General features: G+C 50.9%; 1 protein-coding gene across 1 annotated transcript in view; it reads left to right on the top strand.

Moving 5' to 3' along the window:
- TGFBI (transforming growth factor beta induced) overlaps positions 1–17,254 on the top strand; it is a 31,599-nt gene extending 14,345 nt beyond the window's left edge. Inside the window, exons 4-17 of the mRNA XM_008525408.2 lie at positions 1,040–1,200; positions 1,550–1,714; positions 1,973–2,119; positions 4,184–4,325; positions 6,966–7,178; positions 8,023–8,160; positions 8,760–8,905; positions 9,722–9,858; positions 10,675–10,805; positions 13,202–13,326; positions 14,616–14,718; positions 15,294–15,373; positions 16,117–16,141; positions 16,618–17,254. Of these exons, the coding sequence (XP_008523630.2) occupies positions 1,040–1,200; positions 1,550–1,714; positions 1,973–2,119; positions 4,184–4,325; positions 6,966–7,178; positions 8,023–8,160; positions 8,760–8,905; positions 9,722–9,858; positions 10,675–10,805; positions 13,202–13,326; positions 14,616–14,718; positions 15,294–15,373; positions 16,117–16,141; positions 16,618–16,658 (1,754 nt within the window). The 3' untranslated portion in view covers positions 16,659–17,254. The remainder of the gene's footprint in view (positions 1–1,039; positions 1,201–1,549; positions 1,715–1,972; positions 2,120–4,183; positions 4,326–6,965; positions 7,179–8,022; positions 8,161–8,759; positions 8,906–9,721; positions 9,859–10,674; positions 10,806–13,201; positions 13,327–14,615; positions 14,719–15,293; positions 15,374–16,116; positions 16,142–16,617) is intronic.
- The last annotated feature ends 9,761 nt before the right edge of the window (positions 17,255–27,015 follow it).

Here is a 27,015-nt window from a genome sequence, read left to right as displayed (position 1 = left end):
TTATCTCTGGCTGGGAGTGATTCTAAACACATCCAGTCCTTCCGATCAGCCCTGCTAAGGAGCGGATGGGATAGGCTTGGTCTGCTGCTGGGCTGCGAACACCAAGCTGCCCCCACCTTATACTGTTGAAACTTGGCCCATTGGAGATCCGTAGGGAGGAGAGTGGCAGGCCAGGTGGGCTTACCCAGAGTCACCAAAGGGTGCTGTGAATGGCCACATGCAACCAAAGACCACGTGGCACCTGTGAATTTTATCAGAGCCTTTCCTTTAGTTCTGCACACCAGCAGGGACTGTGCAGAGGAGTTCTTTTTTTTTAACTTTGAAATATTTGCTAGTTTATTAGTTGAGAATGTGAGACTGAGACTTAAAGAGAAGGGGGCAGTCTGGTTGGTGCCAAGGTCACAAGGGGGTGTGGTTGGCATGGGCTGGGGCCGTGGCGTTCCAGACTTAAGTGGAAGGACAGGCAGGAAAGAGGGAATGGGAAAAGGATAATGAACTCAGAAGGGGAGCTCAGCCTCTGAGCCTTGGTTCATGCCCTTTAAAATGAACATTAAGCTCCCTGTGTGAGGGGAGGTCCCTCTGAAGCTTCAGCCTACTTTTAGGAGATAACATTTTATCACTTATGAATATGCAAAGTACCTTGAAGATTTGTAGTGTTCTTTCATTCTAATAGAGGCCATTAGGGAACCAGTTTCAACAACTAGATAAATCTGTAAGACTAGTTTGTAATTAGGGTATCTATTTCTGGTGTGCATTCCTGCGTGCATTATCTAAATGTCTGTGAACAAAAGCTTTGCGCTTCTGTGGTTAAAATGATTAAAAATGACCAATTAGTTGAGTTCAACTAGGGAGGCATTTGACCTACAGAGTTGTCTTAAGAAGCGTGAGAAGCTTCAGGCTCCCCAGCAGTAGGCTGTCTCTGGGCCTTCCCACACTCTTCTCCTGCAGATGTCCTGTCCTCTCTGCAGACAGGGGAGGCTGTGGTCTGGTTGGGACGGACCTCACAGGCCTGCCCCTCCTCTGTCCTCTGCCTCTGCAGCCCTGCCTCTCTCAAACCTTTATGAGACCCTGGGAGTCGTTGGATCGACCACCACTCAGCTGTACACGGACCGCACAGAGAAGCTGAGGCCCGAGATGGAAGGGCCGGGCAGCTTCACCATCTTCGCCCCCAGCAATGAGGCCTGGGCTTCCTTGCCAGCCGTGAGACCTCCTTCTGCTGAGGGGACTCTTACTGGGAACTGCGTTACTTCCTAGAGGGGTGGGCTGGTGGGCATGAAAGATGAGACTCTGTAGTGAGTTCCCACTATTTCAGGAAACTTTGTCCTTAAGCCCTCAGATAAAGCTGGGAACTTGAGCTAAAATATACCTCACCAGGTTGCTTCCAGTGCCCCATCCATCCAGCTGGACAGACAGACCTCAGAGCTCACTGAAGAGGGGTCCTTGGAAGAATGGAGGCCTGGGGTCACTGAACCTTTCCCAGGGTAGCAAGAACCCATCTCTTGAATGTGGGGTCTGAGCCTCCTAACTGCCACACGGACCTTCCTTCTAGGAAGTGCTGGACTCCCTGGTGAGCAACGTCAACATCGAGCTGCTCAACGCCCTTCGCTACCACATGGTGAACAGACGGGTCCTGACAGACGAGCTGAAACACGGCATGGCCCTCACCTCCATGTACCAGAACTCTGACATCCAAATCCACCACTATCCCAACGGGGTAGGCATCCCCAGTTACACAGCATTGCTCCCTGCCAACTGAGCCCACGCCTGGTCCACATGGGGGCTGGTTTTGGATGTCTGTCCTGCAGGTGGGGTAAGCTATAGGTAACCTCTGCCTCCTGCCCCTGCTTCTCCTCAGGCCCTCTAGTTCCACAGCTTATGGAACCCACATTCTGTACTGTGTTGTCTCCTCCTGGGGCTTCGAGACTGTGCCTCTGATGTCTTCCCCGCTCATCCTTGCTTCTTCTCTGGGCAGATCGTGACTGTCAACTGTGCTCGGCTACTGAAAGCTGACCACCATGCGACCAATGGTGTGGTGCACCTCATAGATAAGGTCATCTCCACTGTCACCAACAACATCCAGCAGATCATCGAGATCGAGGACACCTTTGAGACCCTTCGGGTGAGGGACTGTCCTGGGAGGAGGCCCAGCCTGGGGACACACCACCTCCCAAGAGGGGCTGCTTCTGCAGGAGGAACAGAGGATATCTCCGTGTTCATGGTCATTTAGGGGACATGGAGCAAGTTCCTTTAAATGCCCATGAACATGGATAATCCACTAATCAGATACTCTGCTTGGTCACAAGGAAACATCCTAATCTTCTGCAGGGAAATTTCCTCTGCCTGTCTTCTCCTTCATAAAGCTTTCCTTTCCTGGGCTCCCCTGGGAAGTTCAGTGTTTGTGTCTGCAGCAGTACAGGGTCCTCTGAGCCCTTGGCTGCTTGGCCATGTACTGTGGGTTCCACAGGTGGGAAGGCCCTTCCTCCCAGGTGGTGTTTCCCACCTGGGGAACTAGAATAAATGGTCTGTCAGGCTGCGTGATCTTCCAGACCACATGTCCCCACCATGGACCCCTGCTCCAGCCGTACCCATGTTTCCTTGGAGCCCAGACCAGCAGAGGGGCCACTAATGTGTAGACTGGGTGTCGACTTCTGGCCTGGCTTCTAACTGCTCTGGGGCCACACAATATTGTTCCTTCCCCCGTGCCCAGCAGGCATTTGTCTTACATCTAGAGTGGTGAGTGGGCCTTCCTCTTGGCAACGGCTGCTTGGAGGAAGTGAACACAGGCTGCCCTGTCAGGGTTTTTGCCCTGATTCAAGGAGAACTTCCTGACCACAAAGGATACCAAGTGGGAGTGGGGTGGTTCCTCCCCTGGAGATCTCCAACACAGACACAAACACGCCTGGGCTGGACTGGCACTGAATGGCTTCAGGAAGTGGCTCTGGAGGGTCTGGGGACCCTGCTCTCTCAGCTCTTGCCCTGCTTGCTTTCTGGGTCACTCGACGGTCAGGGGTCTGCAAAGGAATGATGTTCCCACAAAGTTGGTGGCGTGTTTCGCTTACCAGCAGCTGATTCCCCGCTGAGAAACGTCCTCTTACTGTTTAGATTTGGCAAATAGTCCTTCCTTTCTTCTTCCCCCTTGCCGTCCCTAATGCCTAGCTTTCCTTCCAGTAACATACTTATTAAGCACTTGCTACTTCTCAGATATTGTTCTACGTGCCAGGGCTATAGAGGTGAACAAGACAGACAAACTTCTGTCCTCAGTAGCACTTATAGTCTTTCTGGGGAGGCGGACAAGAAACAAACAAGGTAGCCTCAGACCTCAGATTGTGCCGAACGTGTGAAGTCAGGGCGTAAGTGGTGAGCAGAGGAGGCCAGTTGGGACTGGATGGTCAGGGAAGGGCTCTCAGAGGAGGTAACTTTGGAGTTGAGGCCTGAAGGATGAGAATGGCCAGTTATATGACACGCAGTGGGGAAGAGCAGAGCTGGCAGAGAGGGAGCAAGAGCAAAGGCTCAGAAGTGGGAATAGCAGAAGGGAGGCCAGGGGGCCAGGAGAAGACAGCAAGGCAGCCACAATGTGAGGTGGGAGCAGCCAGATCCTGCAGGGCCCTGTAGACCTGGCGGAGGCAGGTATCTTCATCCTCAGAGCGGTAGGGAGCCACTTGCATTCTTAGAAGATCCTTCCAGCAGCTCTGTAGAGAATGGTCACATGATCCTTCCACTCATGGAGCTCACACGAGTGATCCTTACCAGTAACTGTTTGTAATGTGAGGAGGAGCGCCACCTGTGAATGTGTGTGTAACGGACTCTCTCGTCTGGGGGCCGGGCTGGGGGGGGTAATGCCAAGTGGACCACCTAGAGAAACAACATTTCAGTCCAGGTCCAAAGAAGGAATAGGAATCAAAGAAGCAAAAAAAGGGGGAGGGCAGAGGGAGCGACAGGCAAGGCCTGGTGGTGGGAGGAGGAAGGCATGTGAGGTCACTGGGATGGCCACGGTGGCTGGAGGTCAGGCTGGGCAAGGACCCCACAGCCATGGTAGAGGTGAGCTTTGCTTTGGCTCCTCTTCATCTTGGGCTTCTCCATAACCTGGAGCCCTCCAGGGAGCACGACAAGGCTGTGTGTGCCTGTGGTCTGCACAGACGCCCAGAGCCTTCAGGGAGCACTGTGTCCCCTCCCCTCCCCACAGGCTGCCGTGGCCGCCTCGGGCCTCAACACCCTGCTCGAAGGGGATGGCCAGTTCACGCTGTTGGCCCCGACAAATGAGGCCTTCGAGAAGATCCCTGCAGAGACCCTGAACCGGATCCTGGGGGACCCAGAGGCCCTGAGAGGTGAGCACCCCTCGGCTCCTGCTGCTGCCTTGTTGCAGCAGCCAGACCTAGCCCAAAGCCTGCTCTCATCCCAGACAGACATGCTGCCTGCCATCCTTCACAGGATAGACACTCTACCTGTCCTCCTGTCCCATTGCTCCCAGCCAGCCATGTCTCTGCAGAGGCCAGAGCAGAGCCCTGGTCAGACGGGCAAGGATGGAATGCAGCAGCCTTTGTCTGGGGACACAGTTGGGCTGAGGAGGGAGGCAAGGGTAGAGGTCCAAAGCAGGTCCTGGCCAGACTCAGGAGGAGTTAAAGGCCCCAGTGATCTAAGCCAAAGCACGGCTGCCAGGCGGGCAGCTGCTGGGAAGTGTGGGGAGAGGAGGACAAGTCTTGGATCCTTGAAATGGAATCATCATTCTGACCCTTAAACTTTTCCTGTGTCTGGCCAGGAGTCTCATGGGTGATCCAACATTACAGTTAAAATCCAGTAATAGTCAACTCTTGACTCTTCCTTGCTGAGTCCTTCCTCACCTCCTCAGTGGGCTGCTAAGTTAGGGGATGCATTCATGATCGCTGGAGGAGAGGGAAGGACCAAGCATGGGAGGGAGATCAGAAGAGGGGACCGGGCTCTGCTTCCCCATCCTCCCACTGCCCCCTTCCACACCAGGACCACTGAGCTGCTGCCTGCTGCTCCCTGAGTCCCCTGCAGAGGGGAGTAGGCCCCAGGTCCCCATGTACCCCAACCACACTTATTCCTCCCAAATACAATCCAGGGATGACTTCATTCCTTTGAATTCATTTAAATCTACCTTTGAAATGTACTATATAGAAGCCTGATGCACTTTAGATGCCCTCTACATGTAATGTTCTCCTTGCAGCCGTGCAGGGATGGCAAAGGGCACATTTCTGAAAGCACAGATGGGTATCTGTTGAGTCCAGATGTTGTGTTGCCTCTACATGCCTGGCCTGTGCCAGAAACTGGGGCCACGAAAGTGAATACAGTACAGCCTTTGCCTTCAAGGAGGTTTAAGCCTCGTTGGGATGATAGGCTTAAAAGCAGGTTGTTGGGATCTGATGTGGTGAGTGTGAAGGCAGAGACACTCCTGACACCGTGGGGATGAAGGCAGGGTGGGGCGCCCACAGCCCAAGGGTCCTGGAGGCTTTGTGGAGGAGGTGAGACTTGGGTGCCATTCGGCAGACTGAGCTTCCTATTAGACCTAGGTTCTCCCTACAGCAGGCTTTGTACAGAGCACATTTTTATTTTTGTGGATATCAGGACTTTTCATTATAAAGTGAAAGGAAAAGAACACCCAGATTTATCCCTTTTGTACATCTGCCTTTTCCTGCTCAGTGATCCTTTTGCTCAAAGCAAGACCCTCGGTGTGGGGTGTAGCAGGCAGGCTGGAAGGCAGAGGGCCACCCTGACAGTCTCCTGTTGTTCCTAGTGGGTTGGCAGACGGGCAAGAAGCGGCACTGGCCAGTGTGCCTTGTTTGAAGACTGGCTTCCAGCCCTGGCCCTGCTCACCGTCCGAGTAGCCCTGGCAGGTCACCACTACCCCACACTGGCCTTCAGTTTCCTTCCCTGGGAAGCTAATCCCCAAAGCCTCATTCCCATAGTGGTCTTGCCGTCCTTTCTCTTCTCCGCCGGCTGCATCGGGTCAGCACTGGTTTTTAAGGCCCTCGACACTTCTGCAGGAGCCCGGTGCCTCTGCAGGGCCTCAGCACTTCCTCCTGTCTGTGACAGCATGGTTTTGGTTCCCACAATCAGGCCAAGTTGAAACTCACGTCTGTGGTGAGAACACCAGACAAAGGGCCTTGGTGACCTTGGTGAGTGGCTGTCCGGGAACCTGCTCTGCCTGGCTGGGGCTGGGGGCACGTCCCCCTTGACTGTACTTTGCAGCTTCCTCAGGGCCCCCAGCCCCTGCCTTGGCCCTAAAGCAGCACTTGGACAAGTAAATAAACAACTATATTTATGATTTATGGGTGAGGTGAATGGGGCGACACAGACCACGTCTTTCTGATCACCATCCCCAACCCCCAAGACACATCCTGGCAGCTAATAGACCTTTGAGTGAAATGAACAAAAACAAATAAAATGTGCAAATAATTCAAAACTCTCATTTGCTAACATTGCCATCTTTTTCCACCACATTCTACATAAAGGTCAGTAGATAAGAAGTCCCAGGGTGAAATCATTTGAGTTTTTCCCCTGTCCCTGTAGTTCAGGTACTGAGAAGCTAGTTGCTGACACGTGCTGGGCATTTACTCTGTGTCAGGCTCTGGGCTGGGTGCTCTGCACCCGAGAATTCATGTCATCCTCACAGCAGCCCTGGGAGCTGAGTGCTGTGCTTCTCTCTCCACTTGGCTGATGAGGAAGTGGAGACTCAGAGAGGCTAGATGACTTGCCCAGGACCCCACAGCTGGTAGGTGGCTGAGCTGGGATTGAAACTAGGGCCGTCTGACCACCGAGTCCCAGCTGGTTTCAGAAGTCAGCAGGCAGGAGGAGAGGAGGATCCGGGCCGTGCGGTGCCCCAGACTCGTCTGAAGGTCAGCATGGGAGAGAACAGGATCCCTATAGTCGTGGGCAGGCTGCAAGCTGGCCCCTGAGCTCAGCCTGGAGCAGGTCCTGACTTGACCTATGTCCTGTTCGGCCCCCAGACCTGCTGAAAAACCACATTCTGAAGTCAGCTATGTGCGCCGAAGCCATTGTCGCGGGAATGTCCATGGAGACCCTGGAGGGCACTACGCTGGAGGTGGGCTGCAGCGGGGACATGCTCACCATCAACGGGAAGCCCATCATCTCTAATAAAGACGTCCTGGCCACCAATGGTGTAATCCACTTCATCGACGAGCTGCTCATCCCGGACTCAGGTAAGCCAGGCCTTGGGGACTTCGGTCCTGCCAGGCCCATGGCCCCCTCTGCCGTCCATGGTGGCAGGGCTTGGGGAACTCAGGGGTCTTTGGGGCTGCTTCCTTGCCTGCACGCAGCTCACAGCCTCTAAGGAGATAAGGCCTGGGCACCCAGCAGGTTGCGGCCAGACAGTGAAGAATCTTGAGCTGCAGGTGTGGGAGTTCAGACATTATCTTGGAAGCAGTGGAGAGCCACTGAAGGTGTCTGGAGGGGCAGCGACTCAATTAAGGAGATTTTCAGCAGGTCTGCCTGCTCTTATTGGGCACGGAGGGCCATTTGCTGACCTCAGAGCATTTGTTTTCTCAATAGTGCCTGAGCATCCCAGGGTCAGTGACCCTGAGAGCAATGACCGAAGGGATTCTGGCTTGGATTTCATTCAGCGTCCTAGCCTCATTGTAGAATTCCAGTGAGGTCTACTGCCCATGAGTGAAGGAATTTCACAAGAAAAAAACAAACCAGAAGAAAACTCTTTGTATGGGTGTGGTCACTGGCATTATCTGCTCTTCAGAAGCCATGACACAGACACAGCTGTGTTCCTCCCGAGCAGTAGAAGTGCCCTCACCAGGGGCTGGGCCAGAGGCTGACCTCTACCGAACCTCACCTCACTTCACTTCCCCGACCAGTGAAATTTTCTGGGCCACTGCACCCCTGATGACACAAACCTGCTGTGCCCCAGCAGCATTTAGAGGGGTTGTTGACTCATGAGATGACATTCCTGCTGATCTATGTCATGCTTTGGGGTGGACAAATGATAAATGAAAACAGCACTTTTAACTTTGGAACCGACTTTCTCCTTCCTTGTAGCCAAGACGCTGTTTGAGTTGGCTGCAGACTCGGATGTTTCCACAGCCGTGGACCTTTTCAGACAAGCAGGGCTCGGCACTCATCTCTCCGGAAGCGAGCGGTTGACTCTCCTGGCCCCCCTGAATTCTGTATTCAAAGGTAACATGGGGAGGGCATCCCTGTGAGCTTGTCTCTGGGGACAGCTGCCCCCCGCTGTCACCTCCACAGCACTCTCCCCGATCGGCAGCACCGTGTGGAACGTGAGCGCTTCCACCCAGCTCAATGGAGAGCAGAGGTGATGTCACCAGCAACTTCAGAGGCCCTGTTGTTCCATTTGGCAGAGCAGAGGATGCACTTGGGGATCTGGTGCTCAGAACTCCAGAGTTTGCATCTGTCGGGAGAGCAGAGCACTCCCTTGCCTTTTGATTTGCAGAGTCAACTGCCAATGTGATAGTCAGGAGGTCAGAGTGAGGATACAGCCGAGCCGTGGCCACGGGGAAGGCGGAGAAGAAGGCCAAGTTGCGTCCGTGCTTCCCCTCCCTCTTAGGGCAAAACTCCAAACACCCTCGATGATCCAGACCTTTCTCTGTTTTTTTAATTCTCAGAAGATGCCAGATGTTAAGGAATATTGGCAGCCTCCCTTGATTTCTCAATCTCCATTTCCAAACTCAAAGAGGGACGGGCTTCCCGCGGCGTTTGTCTCCAGTTCTCCTCATTTCTGGAGCATGCCTCTGACCTCACTACACCTTCTCTTGCAGATGGAACCCCTCGAATTGATGCCCAAATGAAGAATTTGCTTCTGAACCACATTATTAAAGACCAGCTGGCCTCCAAGTATCTGTACCATGGACAGACCCTGGACACGCTGGGTGGCAAAAAACTGAGAGTTTTTGTTTATCGTAATGTAAGTTCTGGGTCCTAAGTCATGCTCCTTCTTTGTCTCAGCTCTAAGAAATGGCACCCATATTAGTGTCAAAAAAAAAAAAAAATGTCCTCAATAAGCAGGAGCTTGCCTGAGAACTGGTTTCTAAGGAGGGCGGAAGGAATTTCTGGAAAGTGTATCTGATATCAAAGAGTTAAAATGGGATCCTGTGGAAGGATGAGAATCTCCTTTTCCGGAGGCCTTTGGGAGTAGACCACGCACCCGTCTGACCTGGGTGGGTAGTCAGTCCACCTTGAACTCAGAGTGATGAACAAAAATAAGAGGGATGGAAGTTTTGAATCCTTTTCAGCTTATACGAAAAGAAACCCCTGAACTAAAGTATGGCTATCTTTGGTCCAGAAGGTTCTCTTCTCTCTCTTCAAACCCAACAGTTACCCTGGAATATCAAATAGGAAGCACAACACAACATAACCCTTTCTTGGGACCAGCCAGGAAGTTTGGCTAAAGATGGTTGTCCTCTGTTAAATAAACGAGTAAATAGATTCGATCCTTTTATTTGGTCGTTGTCAATGAGCCTCACATGTAACATGATATTCTCATTCTGAGGCCTCTCTGTAACTTTACTGGGTCCTCTGTGGCCCTTCTTTCCTTAAGGAACATCATTTTAATTTTTTTCTTTCCTAGAGAAAACACATCATTTTGTCCTGTCTAAAAGACCCACCCCGATCTATATTTATTGATCTTTGTGCATGAATCCATCAGCACATGCCCCGAACAAGTTGGGAGGCCCCTGCCTGGGCGGGTAACCTGCCCTTTCTCTGCCCCTCTTTTGCACAGAGCCTGTGCATCGAGAACAGCTGCATCGCCGCTCATGACAAGAGGGGGCGGTACGGGACTCTGTTCACCATGGACCGGGTGCTGACACCCCCAGTGGGGACCGTCATGGATGTCCTGAAGGGGGATAATCGCTTCAGGTAACCAGCCCCATCCCTGCCAGATGGTCATGCTGGGGCAGGACACCATGCCTCAGCTCTCTCTCAAGCTCCCCACTTCCTTGGGGGTTCAACTGATGCTGGCAGTGTGCTTGTGTGACCTTCCAGGCTTGGGATGTGGAAAAGATGAGGGTCACCTTGAAAACTTATGTTGGGAAGAAGGTTACTTCTGGGAGTGTAATCCTCACATCCATGGGAACAGGGAGAGACTGCATTTTTATTCTTGAAATGCAAGGAAAACATCACACTTCCATTTCAAAGTCCCAAATAAGCTGAGAGCACCTGGTTTTGAGTATATGATGAGTCTTGTTCTGTGCCGTATCTAATAATTGCACCTATTCCTTGCCACTCCTTCTCCAGCTTCCCGTGTCACTCTATTTTCTTGCCCTACTCTCTCCATTTCTGACTTGCTCACTCACCACTGGGTGCTGTGACATTGCATATTTCCTATTCGCGAGTTCAGCCACCTGCAGGACAGCCTGGGACACCACCCACCCTTGACCCTCCCTGGAATCACATTCCCAGGGCCCAGTGGCTCAGCCAGATGGCTCAGCCAGTCTCTGGGTCAGCCATGCTGCTGGCCTTTCCCTTCTGGCCGTTTAACTGAGCTTAGCATTTATGGACAGAAGGTGCAGACTGGACTCGTTCCCTCTTTGTGTGTGGGGAGGAGGTGAAAACCAGCAAGGGGTGTGAATCCCAGTGGTCTTGGCTCCACCTACCCTCGGTGGTGAGGTATTTGGGACAATGACAACCCCACTCCCCCTCCCGGCAGGTGACGTTTTCTGTGTGTATCCACAGCATGCTGGTAGCCGCCATCCAGTCTGCGGGGCTGACAGAGACGCTCAACCGGGAGGGGGTCTACACGGTCTTTGCTCCTACAGATGAAGCCTTCCAGGCCCTGCCGCCAGGAGAACTGAACAAACTCTTGGGTAAAGACCAACTTTAGTCCATTTTTCAACTTTTCTAAAGTAACTGTCTAGGTCAAGGTCCCAGCAGGAAACAGTTGGCACATTGTAAAAGGTTCAACTGAAAGAAATTTAATGATGAGACTATTTGCAGAGATGTGGACAGGATTAAGGAGCCAGCAGAGGGTGATGACACCCAGCCACTAGCTACCGTGGGAAGCGTTTCCCGCTCTGGGCCTAGAGGCTGAGCAGGGAGGGCAGGAACAGGGGGAGCTGGAGCCCTGGAGCAGGGAGGGGCACAGGACAGTGGCCAGAGCCACATGCAGCTGCCATCAGAGCCACCGCAAGGGGGCCACTAAGTGACTCAGCCTCCTTCCCCTCCCACACGCCTGCTGCCTGCCCGGCCTCCTGTCAACTGATTACAGGAGGGCGAGGGAGCCCGCATCATGCCCTTCTCAGCAGTCAGCCTCCCCAAGCACCAAACAAGGCCAAGAAGAGTAGAAGGAATTGATGGGGGTAACAAGCAGCCCACTCATCCGGCGTGTCTTCCACTGAGGACCTGTGAGAACAGTGCTAATGAAACCGTAATGATAATGAAGTCCCTCAGGAGAAAAGCTTTCCCCAGAAGCTAGTCATAGCCCTGAGAAACTTAATTCAGGATGTCTGAGAGGCAATCGAGTGGTTAAGAGCTTTGGCCACTGGATAACCTGAGATCAGGTTCAAATCCTGGCTCTGGCATTTACCAGCTGAGTGACCTCTAACAAGTTGCTTAACCTCTCTGAGCCTCAGTTTCCCCATTAGAAAAATGAGAGTGGTCAGACTATCTTGCTCAGTGTGTTGTGAGGATTAAATGAGTGTTGCCCACGGTGCTGGGCACTTGGCCTCCGTCAGTAGTGGCTATGATGACGGGCAGGGCGGTGGTGTTGCGGTGTTTAGCTCTGATGTGTGTTCCTGAGAGACTCTTCCACGCATCACAGAAAGGTGAGGCTGAGGAGGAGGAAGGACCTTGGCCAACCCTTGGGGCCCACGTTGTCTACACCTCCCTTCCCGCTCTGCAGCAGGAGAATAGAAAGTTCAGGTTGCAGGCAGCTGGGAGCTGAATTTGTGTCCTGTTTCATTTTCTTTATTGCTAAATGAATGCCTGTGTCTATGATGCTGATGTATGTTCCTGAGAAGAGGGGAGAAGTGCATTCTGAACATAAGCTTTCCATCCTCTCCCTGTCCAGCATGAACAGAATTATTTCCCAGGTGGCCTGAGCCTGCTCAGCTTCCCTTTCATTTCCAGTGTGAGAGGGGCAAAGGGACAGGGCAAAGCTTCCCACTCACACCCTCCCCCAGGCCTGCGGCAGGAGTAGACCCCAGCACTCCCTGGACGGACGGAGGGCAGCCAGGTGTTAGAGGTCGATGCAGGTGTTAGAGATCTCAGAAGAAGGAGGCCCCTCACACCCTGGGGGCTGGCTCGGCTCAGCGCCCCCAGGCAGTATTTTTGTGGAAGGGAGCTCTTATCAGCTCCAGGTTGTGGATGTGCAGAACTCACTTGGTACCTTGTGGCTCCATCCCAGGGCACTAATGTGGATTTGTCGATAACCAAGAGAACTCACCAAAATGCATTAAAACTTCCTCCTTCTCAGTTTCAAGATGCTAGAAATAGCCATCCGTACGCCCAGGGGGAAATCCAGCCATTTGGCTGGTAATGTGAGTGTCAGGGGCAGCCTTGACGGAGATGAGAGGGCAGCTGGCAGCTTTCAGAATTGCCTCCCACGCTTAATTTGGGAAATGCCTGTGCACCTTTATGAGCAATTGGTTGCTTTCCCCAGTTGGTGGAGAAGCTGATGTGGGCTGGAAGGAATGCTGAGACGTGACAAGGAGGGATGCTGCTGAGGGAGTACCCCCCTCAGCCCTGACCTCATCGGCTCCATAGCTCCTCCAGAATGCAGCTGTTGAGTCTTTTAAGTTCTCCCTTCAGGAAACAGCCGTCTCAGAATCTGCATTTGAGGGCAGAATGTGTAAATATTTCACTACTGTGTTATAACCGTCGGGAGCCACACTGATGATGAAATGTCCCAGATGCTGGTGCTGGAAAGGTCCCTAGCTTTCCAAGCAAATATTTAGCTCATGGAAACATGAGTCATACTCACGGAAGAGTATGGATTAACTCTTTCTCAGCAGCACAGAGAGCTCTTGCTTAACCAGCAGCCCGTGACTGCTGCCACGGACTTGTGCCTTGTGCTCCTGACCATTATGCAGACAGTGGGTCAGAGGGCTGAGCACATAGTGGGTGCTTAATGAGTGCTTGTTACCTGGGCAAGGAGTTGTCCATTTCAGGGGTAACCACTGGCATCTTCTCTGGGGACCCCCCTTGACCACCCCAGTTACCAACCTTGGGATTAACTCTGTCTCCTTTTCCCATAAACCTGCAGGCAATGCCAAGGAGCTTGCCAACATCCTGAAATACCATGTTGGCGATGAAATCCTGGTTAGTGGAGGCATCGGGGCCCTTGTGCGGCTGAAGTCTCTCCAAGGTGACAAGCTGGAAGTCAGCTCAGTGAGTGTGTCTAAAAATTAAAAGGCTGGCCATGCCCTGCCACTAGGATTCCAGGGCACATCTTACCCCTGGGATGGCATTAGACACACACACCATTTTTAAGATGCATCTTGAATCTCTGAGTGCATTTTGTCCAAAGAGAGAGAGAAAACAGAAAAGGTCTTCAGGGAAATCAAGCAAGGTTGTGGTTAGACATAAATAAGAACTTCCAGCTTTGCAGAGGAATAAGCATCTCATTTGGCATGTGGGAGAGGCTGTTAGATCTTCCTTCCGTTAAGGAGGTGATAGAAATTACGTGTGTGTCTTGAGAGATCAATCCCCAATCCCCTCCCGCCCTCCCGCAAATCCAGGAGCTCACTGTGCTGCACCAGGAGCCAGACCACCCCAAGGGACTTTTTCTTCTCTGCTTGGCCTGTGAGCCTTCCCTTGCTCTGCCAGCTGATGATGCTTATTCCACTTTGGAGCTGCCCCATTGGACCCCTACCTTGAAGAGAGAAGAGAGAGCCAGCCCAGCTCTGTCGAGCTGCCTGTGGCCTCCCTGGCTGCACCAGCCAAGGCCACTGACCCCCTGTGGAGGGGCTGCTCTTCCGGGTGTGGCTGGCTCAGCTTCTGTTCCCTGATCCTTTCCTAGCCTTCAGCCATCCCTTTGCTCGTCACTTTCTCTCTGGAGCCTGGGAAGGCTTGGTGGGAGGGATGGGATGACTTGTCTCACGTCTGCAGCTCACCTGAGAATCTCCCAGCTCATGGATTTGGGTGTGGGGTCCTGTCTGTCACAGGCTTCAGCTGCCCCCTTCTCCCTGGGGTCTGATGTGTGGGTTGTTGGGGAAGGCCTGAGATAGACTTACCCTGGGTGTGCTTCCTGTGAGGAAATCTTAAGTAGGGCACCGAGGAGAAGTGGAAAGAGCTCTTCACCCAGAGCTGGAGGCCTGGCTTCTGTTCCCAGCTGTCCCGCCTACTGAGATCAAAGGAGGCGCTTGGCCTCTGTGGAGTCTCCGTTTCCTCTTCCCTTAACGGGGGCAATAGTATGGACCTTTCACCATACGTTGCTGTGAGGACTAAGTGAATAAGGCAAAAGAGCATTTTGTAAATTACAACGTGCTGAGTCCATCCGGGGATCAGAATGAATCCCCGACACTGCAGGTCTGTGGTGGATGGGGAGGGCTCCCTTCGCCAGAGCATCCCCAGCACTTAGCACAGGATCTGGCATCTGGAAGTGCCCGGTAAACCTTTGCTAAACGAATGAGATAAATATGCTCCACACTCAATAATTGTTGTCTTTTGTCTCCTAGAAAAACAATGTCGTGAATGTCAATAAGGAGCCTGTTGCTGAAGCTGACATCATGGCCACAAATGGCGTTGTGTACGCCATCAACACTGTCCTGCAGCCTCCAGGTCAGGCCTAGAGTACCACATCCCCACTGAGTCTGCAGCTGGCCCTTCTCTACACGTGGCAGCTGGTGCTCAATAGAAAATCTATTCTAAGCAAAGATAAGCATAATGTGCGACATACAAGCTGAGCCTCTGTGGATGGCATCGCTGTGGCTGATTGAAAAGCGAATCAGGAGCTGTTGGCTCGAATGCACTAGCCTAAGGATCTTGAGGACAGACCTCTCTTTGCTGAATTGCCTGCCTGTCTTGGCCCCATGAAGACATGGCCCATTGTTTGTTACACGTGGATGCTGTGAACGTGGTTCTGAGCACCCTCTTACAGCATCTCACCTCGTGAGAGCTCTCTTTACCTCCAGCAAAGCTGAACTTGAATCCAGCCTCTGTCCTCACTTGTGCATTCAGCTTTCTTTGAGCTCTTTCCCCATGGGCCAAATTCCACCATAAGTTATGAAAAGTTATAAAGGAAAAATTCATTTGAGAACGTGAGCCAGAAAGCCCAACAGTGCCCCTCAGTCATGGTTATGAATGACATGCTAATAGTTTCCCTCCCACCAAAGCTGCCTTTCTTTCGTCTCCAGCCAACAGACCTCAGGAACGAGGGGATGAACTTGCAGACTCTGCACTTGAAATCTTCAAACAGGCATCCGCATTTTCCAGGGTAAGATGCCCGCTGGGTTCACCCCTTGGGTCCTCTGCTGGGGCCCATGGAAGAGGCTGTCCCGGCCCCTGTCTTCCTTGGCTGCTCTCCCAGGGCTCTCTTGAAACCTCTCCCACTCCCATTGGGGCATCCTTAGCCTTGGCTTGTATGGAGTTCAGAGGAAAGAACCCAGGCAGCCTGTACTTCCTTTGTGGGCCAAAGCCCAGGCCTTCAAAGTGAGGCCTCTGAGCCTCAGTCTGTGGGAAGCCACTGCTGATAAGAAGAGAAACAGCTCTGGAATCCGTCTGTCCAAGGAGGGCAACCCATCCCAAATTCACCTTACAGCGGCCTGGCCTGCCCTGAGCCTGGGCCTCCAAGTCTCTCTTCTGTGTTCCACGACGTAGCCCATCTTGGGTGATACCAGAGCTCTCCTGGGCGGTGGTGTGGATTCTCGCTACAGGGCCAGCTGTGTGTGTAGAACCTCGCTTCCTTGCCTCAGCCCCACCTCCCTCTCAGAACCTCTCTGACTCTTTCTGCTGTTCTGTGCCCACCTCAGACTCTGCTTGGGAGAGGCTTGCACATCACTTAGGGCTGACAAGACCAACTCTGGGGCTCCCCAGGACCCGGCAGTTCTCTGTGCCCCTTCCTCTTCCTCAACCCCAGCATTTTTTCTGAGTAGGGGTAGCAATGGGCAAAGCCACTGCCATAAGCAGGTGTGGGTATGACTGTCACTAGAAAACCTGACACCTTGTGTTTTCTTTCAGGCTGCCCAGAGCTCTGTGAAACTAGGTAAGTCTGGTCTGGGTTTGAAGTCCTCTAGACTTGTTTAGGCCTTACCCCCAAGCAGCCCCAAACCTGCCATCTGCTGTGTATAAATAAGAACATCATGGTGAAATAAAATGAACCTGGCCTTTGAGGTCAGACACAGAACACCCAATTTCCTTCTCCATAAGATGGAGATAATAAGAGTGCCAACGTTTTAGGGTTGATCTGAGTTTTTGGCTTTGGGAGCTGGGAGTGTTGCTCAGGGGCTTGGCAGAAGCCCACGATGCAGACGTGGTTTCGAGCTGGTAGATGTGGAAAATCCCGGTTCAGAACATCACTGAGTAAGATACGAAGCTTCACAAACCGAAAAGTGCCTGCTGTGTGCAGGAGGGTATGGTAGAAGGAAGCCACTTGTCCCCCAGGTTCATGATTCTGACAGCGTCCTAGACTGATCTAGAGAAGTCTGCATCTTCTTAGTCTTTCAAACTTCTCTCTTTCAGCCCCTGTCTATCAGCGGTTATTAGAGAGGATGAAGCAGTAGTGTGAAGGACCACAGGAGGAAGGCACCTCAGAGGCTCCCCGCCAGTTTCTCTCAGTTTGCCAAAGAGACTGAATGTTTTTGAAACCAAATATCACACTTCAATGTACATGGGCTGCACCATAATGAGATCTGAGCCTTGGGCGGGTGGGGGGAGGAGGGAGATGTACTTTTAACTTTTTTTCCCCCAAACATGGCTGTTAACCCACTGCATGCAGAGACCTGGATGTCCCTGCCTGACATTCACTTCCAGAAAGGACCTGTCCCAAATGTGGAATTTTCTGCCTATGCAAAGTTCTCTAGAAAAGGAAGCTGAAGTTTTGTGGCGCTCACGGAACATGAATCAAGCAATCCAGTATCTTGGGGAAGCCCTGGTATCATTTTTGTAAAGCTCTTTCACAGCTGGAGAAATGGCATCATTATAAGCTATGAGTTGAACTGATCTGTCAAACATATCTTGTGCCTACGTGTGGCTTGGACACTTCCGTGTGGCCCTGTCCAGGTAGAAGAGAGAGGGTAGGTAGAGCGTGCGGAGCCCAGGGTTTCCCAGGTGTGGCAGAGCCATGGTGTGTTTGTAATAATAAAACCAAAGAAACGTATGCCCTTGTGGATGGGAACTGTGTGTTGGCCTGGGTCTTCACGAGGGATGGGTTTCTGCTCCTTGGGGCTCTGATGCTCCTTCATATGGAGATTCCACCCAGAGCAGCTCAGCAGGAGCTGAGGGATGGTCTGGGAGATGCCAGCAGCTGGCCCTCGCACACCCAGACAGCACATGGAGGTTCAAACCTAAGGCTTTGTTGAGCTTGTTTTCATTTCAGTCTCAGTCAGCTCTGGGGTCTCGAGTCCTCACTGGTCACTTCACCAGCACTTTACTCCTCTTATTGGCCCTAGGCGTCCATCTCCCTTCCAGGATTGTGACTGTCCCCCCCATCCCCGCCCCCGCTTTGTGTTGGACTTTTGAATCCTTGGCACCACCCTGTGAAGTGATTGCCAGCACAGTCCCATTACACAGATGAGGACACCCAGGCTCAGGAAAGGGAGATCCACTGGTAACACAGAAAATAGCCAAGCTAGGACGGGAACCCCTGTGTCCTGACTCCCAGAGACCACCATTTGATAAGCGAGCAAGTCCAGGTTTTCGAGCCTCATACCCTCTGTGCTGACCCACATTCAAATCCCTTCCCCCACCTTCATCTTAAAATGTCCTTAGCACTGAGAGGCTAATGCGGCCATGGTATCATTTCTCCCTTCCTATGTGGCCTTGGGTCTGTCACTTAACCTCTCAGTGCCTCCGTTGCTCATCTGTGACAGGGAGGACCATAGCAACTACTTCATAGATCCGTTGTGAGGATGAAAGGAGGTGATCCTTATAAAACGCCTGGCCCGGCATTAGATATCCTTACTCTTATGCTGCTCTCTGGGACTGCTCAGGATCAGTGCAGCTGCGAGCCCCTTTTTGTGTCTTTCCCAAAGGCACCCACTTTCCTGGAGAATGGGCCAGTCCTGCCCTCCACTCTTCACTCTGCCAAGGCTGACTCGCTCCAGCAGGGGGAGCTCATTTCACTTAACGGACCGGAAAACCCAAAGATGGTGCGGTCGACTGCACCACTGCTGGTGTGTCCACAGCCAGAATAGAGCAATGGACAGCAGGCAGAGCCCTACCCTTACACAGCTTCCAGTCTGGGGAAAGACTCGTCATCCAATAAAGTCATTCGTCCATTTGTTCCGCAAATATTTGTGTTAGGTCCTGGGGAGCAGACACGTCCCTATTCTCACGAAGCTTCCCTACTCCTGGGGAAGAGAGTTGTTAATCAGCACGATTGCCTATGGGTCCACGTGGACTCTGAAGGACAGCGCTGGTTCTGCGACAGATAATGAAGGAATCTGAAGAAGTGGGGGCCGGCGGAAGGGACACCCCGGAGTTCCCGGAAGTGGGAGGAAATGACCCCGGAGCTCCGGGAAGTAGGAGGAAATGAGAGGAGTTGAAGATGTTAACCTGGAGGGGAAGGAGTCAGGCTAGAGGGAGCTCCGGAGAAGGTGTCCCGAGAGGTGAGGTTTGGCTTCTGCGTGTGCCTGGTCCCGTTGTCACTTTCCCACAGCTCTGCCCGGCTCGCCCGCCCCTGGGTGGTCGTACTGCCTCGGGCTGCCAGTGACAGCCTAGCTCTCACTGGGTGTGCTGCGGCTGAGCTTCACTTTGAGCACCCAAAATGCGCACCCCTGGACTTTACGAGACAACATCAGAACCCAAAGAGGCGATCAGTATAACTTTTAAAGATCTCTTAATTTAAAATAAAAATCACTACACGATTCCTTAAGAATGCCAACCCACCTCCATCTGTCCCTGTGACCCTTGCCCTGCCCACATCCCAGCCTCCGCGACAACATCTTCACCCTACTCTTTCAGCCAGAGAGTCCCCCATGTGACAGAACCATAAGCAGCGGTGGCCCTGCCTTCCCCTCCCAGCCAAAGAGGGTCAAGTTCCCTTTTTTGGGTCCTAAGCACCCACTTCTCCCCCGTTTTCCCTGGAGACCCATGCTGAGAATTAGGTGCTGCAGACTCCCAGGGCCGAGGAATCGGACAATGAATGTTCCGGGGGGTGGGTGATTGCTGGAGGGAGGTGTGCACCTGCCCTGTGCCCGCCTCTGTCAGAAGGCCAGAGAGCAGCCCAAGCCAGAGGGAGTTTGCCCAGGCCTCCTGTGAGCCCTGCCCACTCGGCCCCAACCAGGAAAAGGAAGGAGAGGGAGGAGGGAAAGGGGCTCTGCTGGATCACCTTTTCTGTGCTGTCACTGGGGCTACCAGGCCCCTGGGGTAGAGAGGGCTGCGTGGACCCTCAGCAGTGGGGCCAAGGACTTCCAGGCTGGGCTGTGCCTTTCCCACACAGGAGGCCGCCTTGGCCAACTGAGAGGCCAGCTCAGCTATCAGGCCAGAGGAGTGGTTGGGCTATGCACCTAAATGTGTGATCTTTCCTCTTCCTTCCATCGGTCCTATGAAATAGGGAAGTCCTTGTAGAATTCTCATCTTACTGCTGTGGACATGGAAGCCTAAAGAAGTAAAGTAGTTTGCCAGGTCACAGGATAGGAAGAGGCTGGAACACAAACCTGGCCCATGTGACTCCAGACCCTACACTTCTTAACCACTCCGTCCCCTCCACCCCCCGACACCAAGGCCCATTTAGGAGGAGGCCAGGCAGCCCTGGGAAAGTAGGACATGGGTACCAGAGTGACCAGAAAGGGTTCGAAACCCCCACTCCTCCTGAGAAGCCCCAGCAGGCCTGGTATCTGTTTGCATGGCCTAGACCATAACTTGTCTACACGCTGCTGGGGGGCTGGGAAGGGGCCAGCAACAGTCATGGATGCCCCAGCCACGTGGGTGTCAGGAAAGAAGAGAGGGCGAAGGGATTCCTCACGCAGAGGAAAATACCTCTGTGCTTGAAACCATAATTCAGTGTCATAGTCTGAGAGGGGCTGCCTGGAATATTGTGCTCAGAAGACTTTCCAAGGCCAGAAGAGAAGGCCATGGAATGAGGGACGGGCCCAATGCCCTGTCCAGAGAAGTCAGATGGGGCCGCCTCTGGCCGTCCTGCCTGGAGAGGAAAGAAACACATCCGCTCGGTGGGATCCTTCCGCCGAATCCCGGACTAAGCCAGTTCAGAGAATAAGCAGTGGGGAGTGGAGGCCTGGGACACCCCCTATATGTACACATTCACGCACGCACACACACACACACACAGCCCTAAGAAGCCCAAGACAGAGCCTGGGGTCCAGGCAACTCACACTTCACACTCCCTTGTGGGTGGGGAGAGGACTCTGGGACCTGGGAGAGGAAGGAAGCAGCTGAGGTAGGCTTGCCCCACAGGAACCTTCCCCCCCTCAGGCCGGTTGGGGACAGGCTGCACCCAGCCATCTGCACCTCAGCCAGCGGCAGCAGTGGTGTCCCTGCCATCACGGAGCTTGCCATCCATGAGAGAGGCGGTGGAGTTGACACTGAGACCTGAGGGGTGAGGGGGCTGGGGAAGAGAGTTTAGGCTGAAAGGACAGTGTGCTTAAAGTCTCTGAGGCAGGTGCTGGAAGGATTTGTGTGGCTAGAGTGGAGAGGTAGAGAAAATTCCTCTGGTGAGATGTCTGTGAGCCATACCGTGCCTGGCTTGCAGGCTGTGGTAAGCACTTTGGACACTATCCTTACGACAATGAGAAGCTCCTGCAGGGTTTTAGCTCAAGAAGAGAGATAGGGAGGGGTGTGCCATGATCAGATTTTTTTTATTATGGTAAAATATATATAGTGTGGAATTTACCATTTTAACTATTTTTAGGTATACAGTTCAGGGGCATTAAGTCCATTCACATTGTTGTGCAACCAATCTCCAGGATTCTTTTCATCTTGTAAAACTGAAACTATATCCATTAAACACCAACTCATTCTCCCGCCCCCTCAGGCCCTGGTTACCACTGTTTGACTTTCTCTCTCTATGTATTTGACTACTCTAGGTGCTTCATATATATGGAATCATATAGTATTTTTCTTTTTGTGATTGGCTTATTTCACTTAGCATGCCTTCAAGGTTCATCCAAGTTGTAGCATGTATCAGGATTTCCTTCATTTTTAAGGTGAATAAAATTCCACTGTGTGTATACCACATCAATGGACACTTGGGTTGCTTCCGCCTTCTGGCTATTGTGAATAATGCTGCTATGAACACGGGTGTACAAGTATCTATTCAAGTCCTTGCTTTCAATTATTTTGAGTATATAACCAGAAATGGAAATGGAATATGGTAATTCTATTTTTAACTTTTTGAGGAACCGCCATACTGTTTTTCATAGTGGCTGCACCATTTTACATTTCTATCAATAGTGCACAAGAGTTCCAATTTTTCTACATCCTCACCAACACTTGCTATTTTCTGTGTTTTGATAATAGTCATCCTAATGAGTGTGAAGTGATATCTCATTGTGGTTTTGATTTTATTTTTTCCCCTAATAATTAGTGATGGTTAAGCATCTTTTCATGTGCTTATTGGCCATTTGTATATCTTCTTTGGAGAAATACCTATTCAAGTCTTTTGCCCATTTTTGAATTGTGTTTCTTGCTTTTTTAATGTTATAGAAGTTCTTTACATATCCTGAATATTAATCTCTTATAAGATATATGATTTGCAACTGTTTTCTCCCATTCTTTGCATTGCATTTTTATTCTGTCGATAGTGTCCTTTGATGCATAATTTTTTAAAATTTTGATAAGTCCAATTTATCTATTTTTTCTTTTGTTTCCTGTGCTTTTGGTGTCATATGCAAGAAATCATTACCAAATCCAATGTCATGAAGTTTTTCTCCTATGTTTTCTCCTAAAAGTTTTATAGTTTTAGCTCTTATGTTTAGATCTTTGAGCTATTTTGAGTTAATTTTTGTGTATGATGTAAGGTAAGGGTCCAATCTTACTCTTTTGTGTGTGGATATTCAGTTTTCCCAGCATCATTTGTTGGAAATACTGTTACTTCCCCATTGAATGGTCTTGGCACTCTTGTTGAAAATCATTTGGCCATGTATATGAGGGTTTATTTCTGGGCTCTCTATTCTGTTGGTCTGTATGTCAGTCTTTGTGCCAGCACCATACTTTTTTGATTACTGTAGTTTTGAAATCAAGAAGTGTGAGTCGTCCAACTTTGTTCTTCTTTTTCAGGATTACTTTAGCTTTTCAGGGTCCCATGAGATTCCATATGAATTTTAAGATGGATTTTTTTATTTCTGCAAGAAACATCATTGGGATTTTGACAGGGAGTACATTGGCTTTGTAGATCACTTTGTCTATTATTGACATCTTAACAATATTAAGTCTTCTAATCCATGAACACAGGATGTCTTTCCATTTATTTGTATCATCTTTAATTTCTTTAACAATCTTTTGCGCTTTTCAGTGTACAAGTCTTTCATAGAACCTTGGTTAACTCCTAAGTATTTTTTTTTTTTGGATGCCATTGTAAATGGAAGTGTTCTCTTAATTTTACAACATGTTTTTGAAAGATTGCTTTGCCTTCAGTGTGGAGGATAAGTTAGGGTGAGGGTAAGAGTGAAAGCTGAGAATCCAGTTAAGAGGCTGTTACCATCATCCAGGCAAGAGATGATGGATGAGGGCGGTAGCATTAGACATGAAAGGACAGGGAGGGATCTGTGATGTATTTTGGAGGAAGAACAGACAGGACTTGAAGATGGGCTGGAAGAGTGGTGTGAGAAGAAGGGAAAATTCAAGGATGATGCCTATGTTTCACCTTGAACAGCTGGCTAAAAGGTGGTGCCATTTTTTTCTAAAATGCAGAAGATGGGGGAGGAGCTGCTGGTAGAGGAAAACTGAGAGTTCTACTTTGAATATTTTAAGTGGAGGAAGTTGTTTAACATCTAAGTGGGATGTCAAGAAGCCTTCTAGATATCCAAGCCTAGACCTCAGGGGAGAGATCAGGCCTGAGATGGGGTATCTGGGAGTCATCAAAAATAGGTGTTATTCAAAAGTAGCCACTGGGCGAGATCATCTAGGGAGAGAGGATAGATAAAGAAGAGTGCCTGGGACAGAGCCCTGGCTTGCTCCAGCGTTTAGAAGCCTGGCAAAGGAAGAGAAATCTGCAAAAGGGCCTGAGAAGTTATGTGTGGAATCTAGAAGCCAAGAGAGGAGAGCCTTTCGAGAAGGAGGGAGCATCAACTCTGTTAAATTATTGGTGTGCCCATTAGATGCGGCCAGGTGAATGTCATCAGTAACCTTGGCAAGAGCATTCTCAATGGAGGCAAGAGGACTGCATCTGGAGGGAGAGGGAATGAGGGGTGAAAACGATACGTTTTCTGGTTTGAGTGCTTGACTGGATGCCATTTTTAGGGATTGAGAACCCTGTAGGTAAATGAAAAGCTGGAAATAATCTACTTGTTCAGTCTCATCCTTCATGCCTGGATCAGAAGCCCCTCACGCCATCCCCTGTGCATCCATTATCACAGCCCTAATAACTTATTTGGAGTAATTTCCCACTTCCTTTTTGGCTATACCTGCTAGGGTGTGTGCTGCTCCGAGATAGGGATTCTGTCCCACCCCTGTGTCCCAGCACCTAGCACAGGGCCTGGCACACAGGAAGTGTTCCAAAGGTGTTACCCCAGAGCCTGGTTTCCAGAGAACAAATGGCTCCTTCATTCAACAAGGTGAGCTCAGGCCCCTGTTGCTCTCTGAAAAGGAAGAGGGGGCTTTCCAGAGACTTCGGTATCCTTCTGGGGGTTCTCATGCATGTGGGTTGGAGGAAGCCTGCATCCAGAATGCTCCTCAGGTTTCTCCCAGAAAAGCAGAGGGTGGCCTGTGGGCATCACCATCCCCAGGGCAGCCGGGTTCCCAGCTCTTCTTTAGTCCGCTTTGGCTAAGAAGACTCCATGGGTCAGCAGGCTCCAGGTCAAGGAGAGCATCTAAGTCCAAAGAACAGACAACAGTGGCTTAATCACACTGCAGAACGGGTCACTTCATCTTGAGCAGGTGACTGGACCCTCTAACTCCTTTGGGGAGGAGGTTTTGTGCTTAGAGAGCTTTTCCCCATTTCTAAGATCCTCTTCCTCCACTTCCGTTAGAAGGAAGAAGGTCTGAGATTTGTGAGCAGCAGAGACAGAAGGGAAAGACTTCTGATTAAATATGCTCATTTAGGCAGAAATGAGGTTTTGAGTGAACAGATGGAAAACCACTCTCTCCCGTCAGTGAGGCCAGTGGGTCCCTATGGCTTCTTGGCAACAGCCCTTAAATAATTCAAGTTCAAGGAAACCATCTGCACACAGGGACCTTTCCCTGATGACAGCTCTCAGTAGGGCTTCTGGAAGTGGAAGTGGAGAGTGAGGGAAACAGCCCTGGGGGAGGAGAAGGCTAAGTCCCCTGGTGGTGGGGAGCGAAATCCGGGCCAGCGTGTAAGCCCCCTGTGTCCTCAGCTCTTCAGTCGTGCAGGGGCGACACCTCAGAACAAGCCTGAGAAGGAAGGACAAACACTCTGAACTGCCAGGATGCAGCCTCAAATCCCTGCCCTACTCTGAGGGGAAACACCTTTATTCAGATCCTACTAACTTCCAGCCTAGAGGAGGGACTCCTAATCTTCCTCCAGCCGAGGACTCCTGATGAAAGCTGGGGACCCTCCTCTGAGGAAAATGCACAGGTAGCTACAACACACAGTTCTGAGGACCACGCCTCCTGAGCCCTACTCCAGGTACAGCCACTCAGCCTGAACTCTGCAGCACTGCACGCTTCTTGAGTGAGCAGGCAAGTCCTCTGCCCCAAAAGCATCTAGCTTAGACATGCAGTAGGTCATCAATAAATAGAAAATGAGTAAGCCGTTGAACTGCAACCCATTTGCTGGGCCTGCAGGAGGGCGCTGAGGCCGTCCCTCAGTGGCCCAGGGGCAGCCTGACAGCAAGAGAGGAGACAGAAAAGTCGGGATCAGGCATGGTGTGGAAAGGCCTTCCCACAAAGCTTGTGCGCCGTCTGCCTCAGCAAGGACACTGGGGAGACCCCTGCAGATGTCAGGAGGGTGGGAAGACCTTTGCTTAGAAGCTAAGACGTTTTCAACTTGGGGTCCACCCTCGTGGGGACCCCAGGGCGCTTGAGTAACATGGAAACACCTTTATTTGTGGTTTATAGTTTACATACTTGAGAGAATTCAACCAGGAGAAATATCCTATAAATAAAGTGAATCTTTGAAGGTATTTATCAATAGCTTATACCTTTTTAGAGATCATGAAATTTATACCAGTGAATGATTAAAAATAAAAGCCCTTTGGTCTTCTTTCTAACCATGTTTTTAGTTTTAGAAAAATCATTATTTGTGAATTTAGTTTCATTTCCTAATGTGTCTATCATTTTCTTGAGAACTTTAAAGTCCAATTTGAATCCAATATACTCTAAGATGGGAATTCAGGACCTTAATGAACAATTTCACCTCCAAATTTTTATCCCCCCCCGCCCCCCCCCGCCCAGGAAGTCTCCAGTCACTTCCTTCCCCGTGACTTTGTTCTGCCTTCTCGGAGATGCGCTTTCTTTTAGCACATCAGCTTGTATTTTGAGGTCACATTTTCTGTGCCTTTGATCTACATATCTGTGCTTGCACCTGTTCCACACCACTTAAATTGGTGTTAATTTAGTATCTTTTAACATCTCATGGAATCAGATTTCTTTGCTTTTGAAGATAACTTTTTTCTTTTTATAAAATTAACACTTTCTCCTTGCAAAAGTTTTAGAGCATACAGAGAAGCAGGAAGAAAAAGTAAAGATTCCCTATAATTCTACCAACTAGTACAACCTTGTCAGATTATTGGAGCAGACGCTTCCAGATGCTTTTGAGGAGAATGTGAGCATACATAATGTGTAATCTTCCTTATTGCACCAAAATAAATTATTAATAAGTTTTAAAGTAAAAATAAGGCAGGAAAATGGAGGGGGCCGGGTGAGAAGGAATGCAGGCTCCTCTAGGAGCAGAGAGCTAGACCCCAGCCCCGGCGCCCCACAGCCAGCAAGGAAAGGGGACCCTCGGACCTCAACCACAAGCAACTGGATTCTCCCACCTACCCACCCATATGAGCTGGAAATGCTTTCTTCTCCAGAGCTTCCGGGTAAGGGCTCACAGACGCCATGAGACCCTGAACAGAGAACCCAGTCAAGTCCACCCAGAATTCTCACTCACAGAACTCCGAAATAATTGGTGGTGTTTTAAGCCACCAAGTTTGTGGTAACTTGTTACACAGCCGGAGACAACTAATAGAGGCATTTAAACTGGTGAATGATTAAGAAGAAAAGCCCTTTTATCATATTTCCAACTATATTCTCAACATTAGGAAAATCATATTTGGGAATATTCTTGTGAATTTAGTTTCCTTCCCTCAGCATCTGCAGAGGCCTCTGAATCGCCCTCGCTCCTTGGAAAGCTTGTGTTCTGGGCCAAGATGGGATGTCTGGGACTGGGATTCAGGACCAGGCCCTGCAAGGCCCTGCTGTGCAGGTAAAGGCCCTTCCTTCAGGAAGCAGGGAGACTCCCCACCCTAGAACTGTCCCACACCCGCAAAAGACCTGCTGAGAGCTGGGGGTGTGGGGCTGCCTTGGATTGGCTGCACCTCTCTTCCACGTGCGTTCCTGGGCATCCTCCCTGGTGGTCTAGCTGTCACCCTAAAGGCATCCACACGCACAGTGGGACTACATTTGACTGACAAACTGTGATGCCCATCAGCTGAACCTGTGAGCTTTCACAGGGCCTTCAGGGAACAAGTGCCTCCTTTGCATTTTAACACACTTAAGTCTTCACATTTCTGTCCTATAGCAGCCAAGGGCTGGCTGCTGAGAGTGGATCACAAAGGGCTGTGGAGCTCCTCC

Source organism: Equus przewalskii, chromosome 13 (assembly GCF_037783145.1).
Source record: "Equus przewalskii isolate Varuska chromosome 13, EquPr2, whole genome shotgun sequence".
In the NCBI taxonomy this organism is placed as follows: domain Eukaryota; kingdom Metazoa; phylum Chordata; class Mammalia; order Perissodactyla; family Equidae; genus Equus; species Equus przewalskii.
Note: the sequence above shows the minus strand (reverse complement) of the source record. Positions and strands in the feature narration are given on the sequence as shown.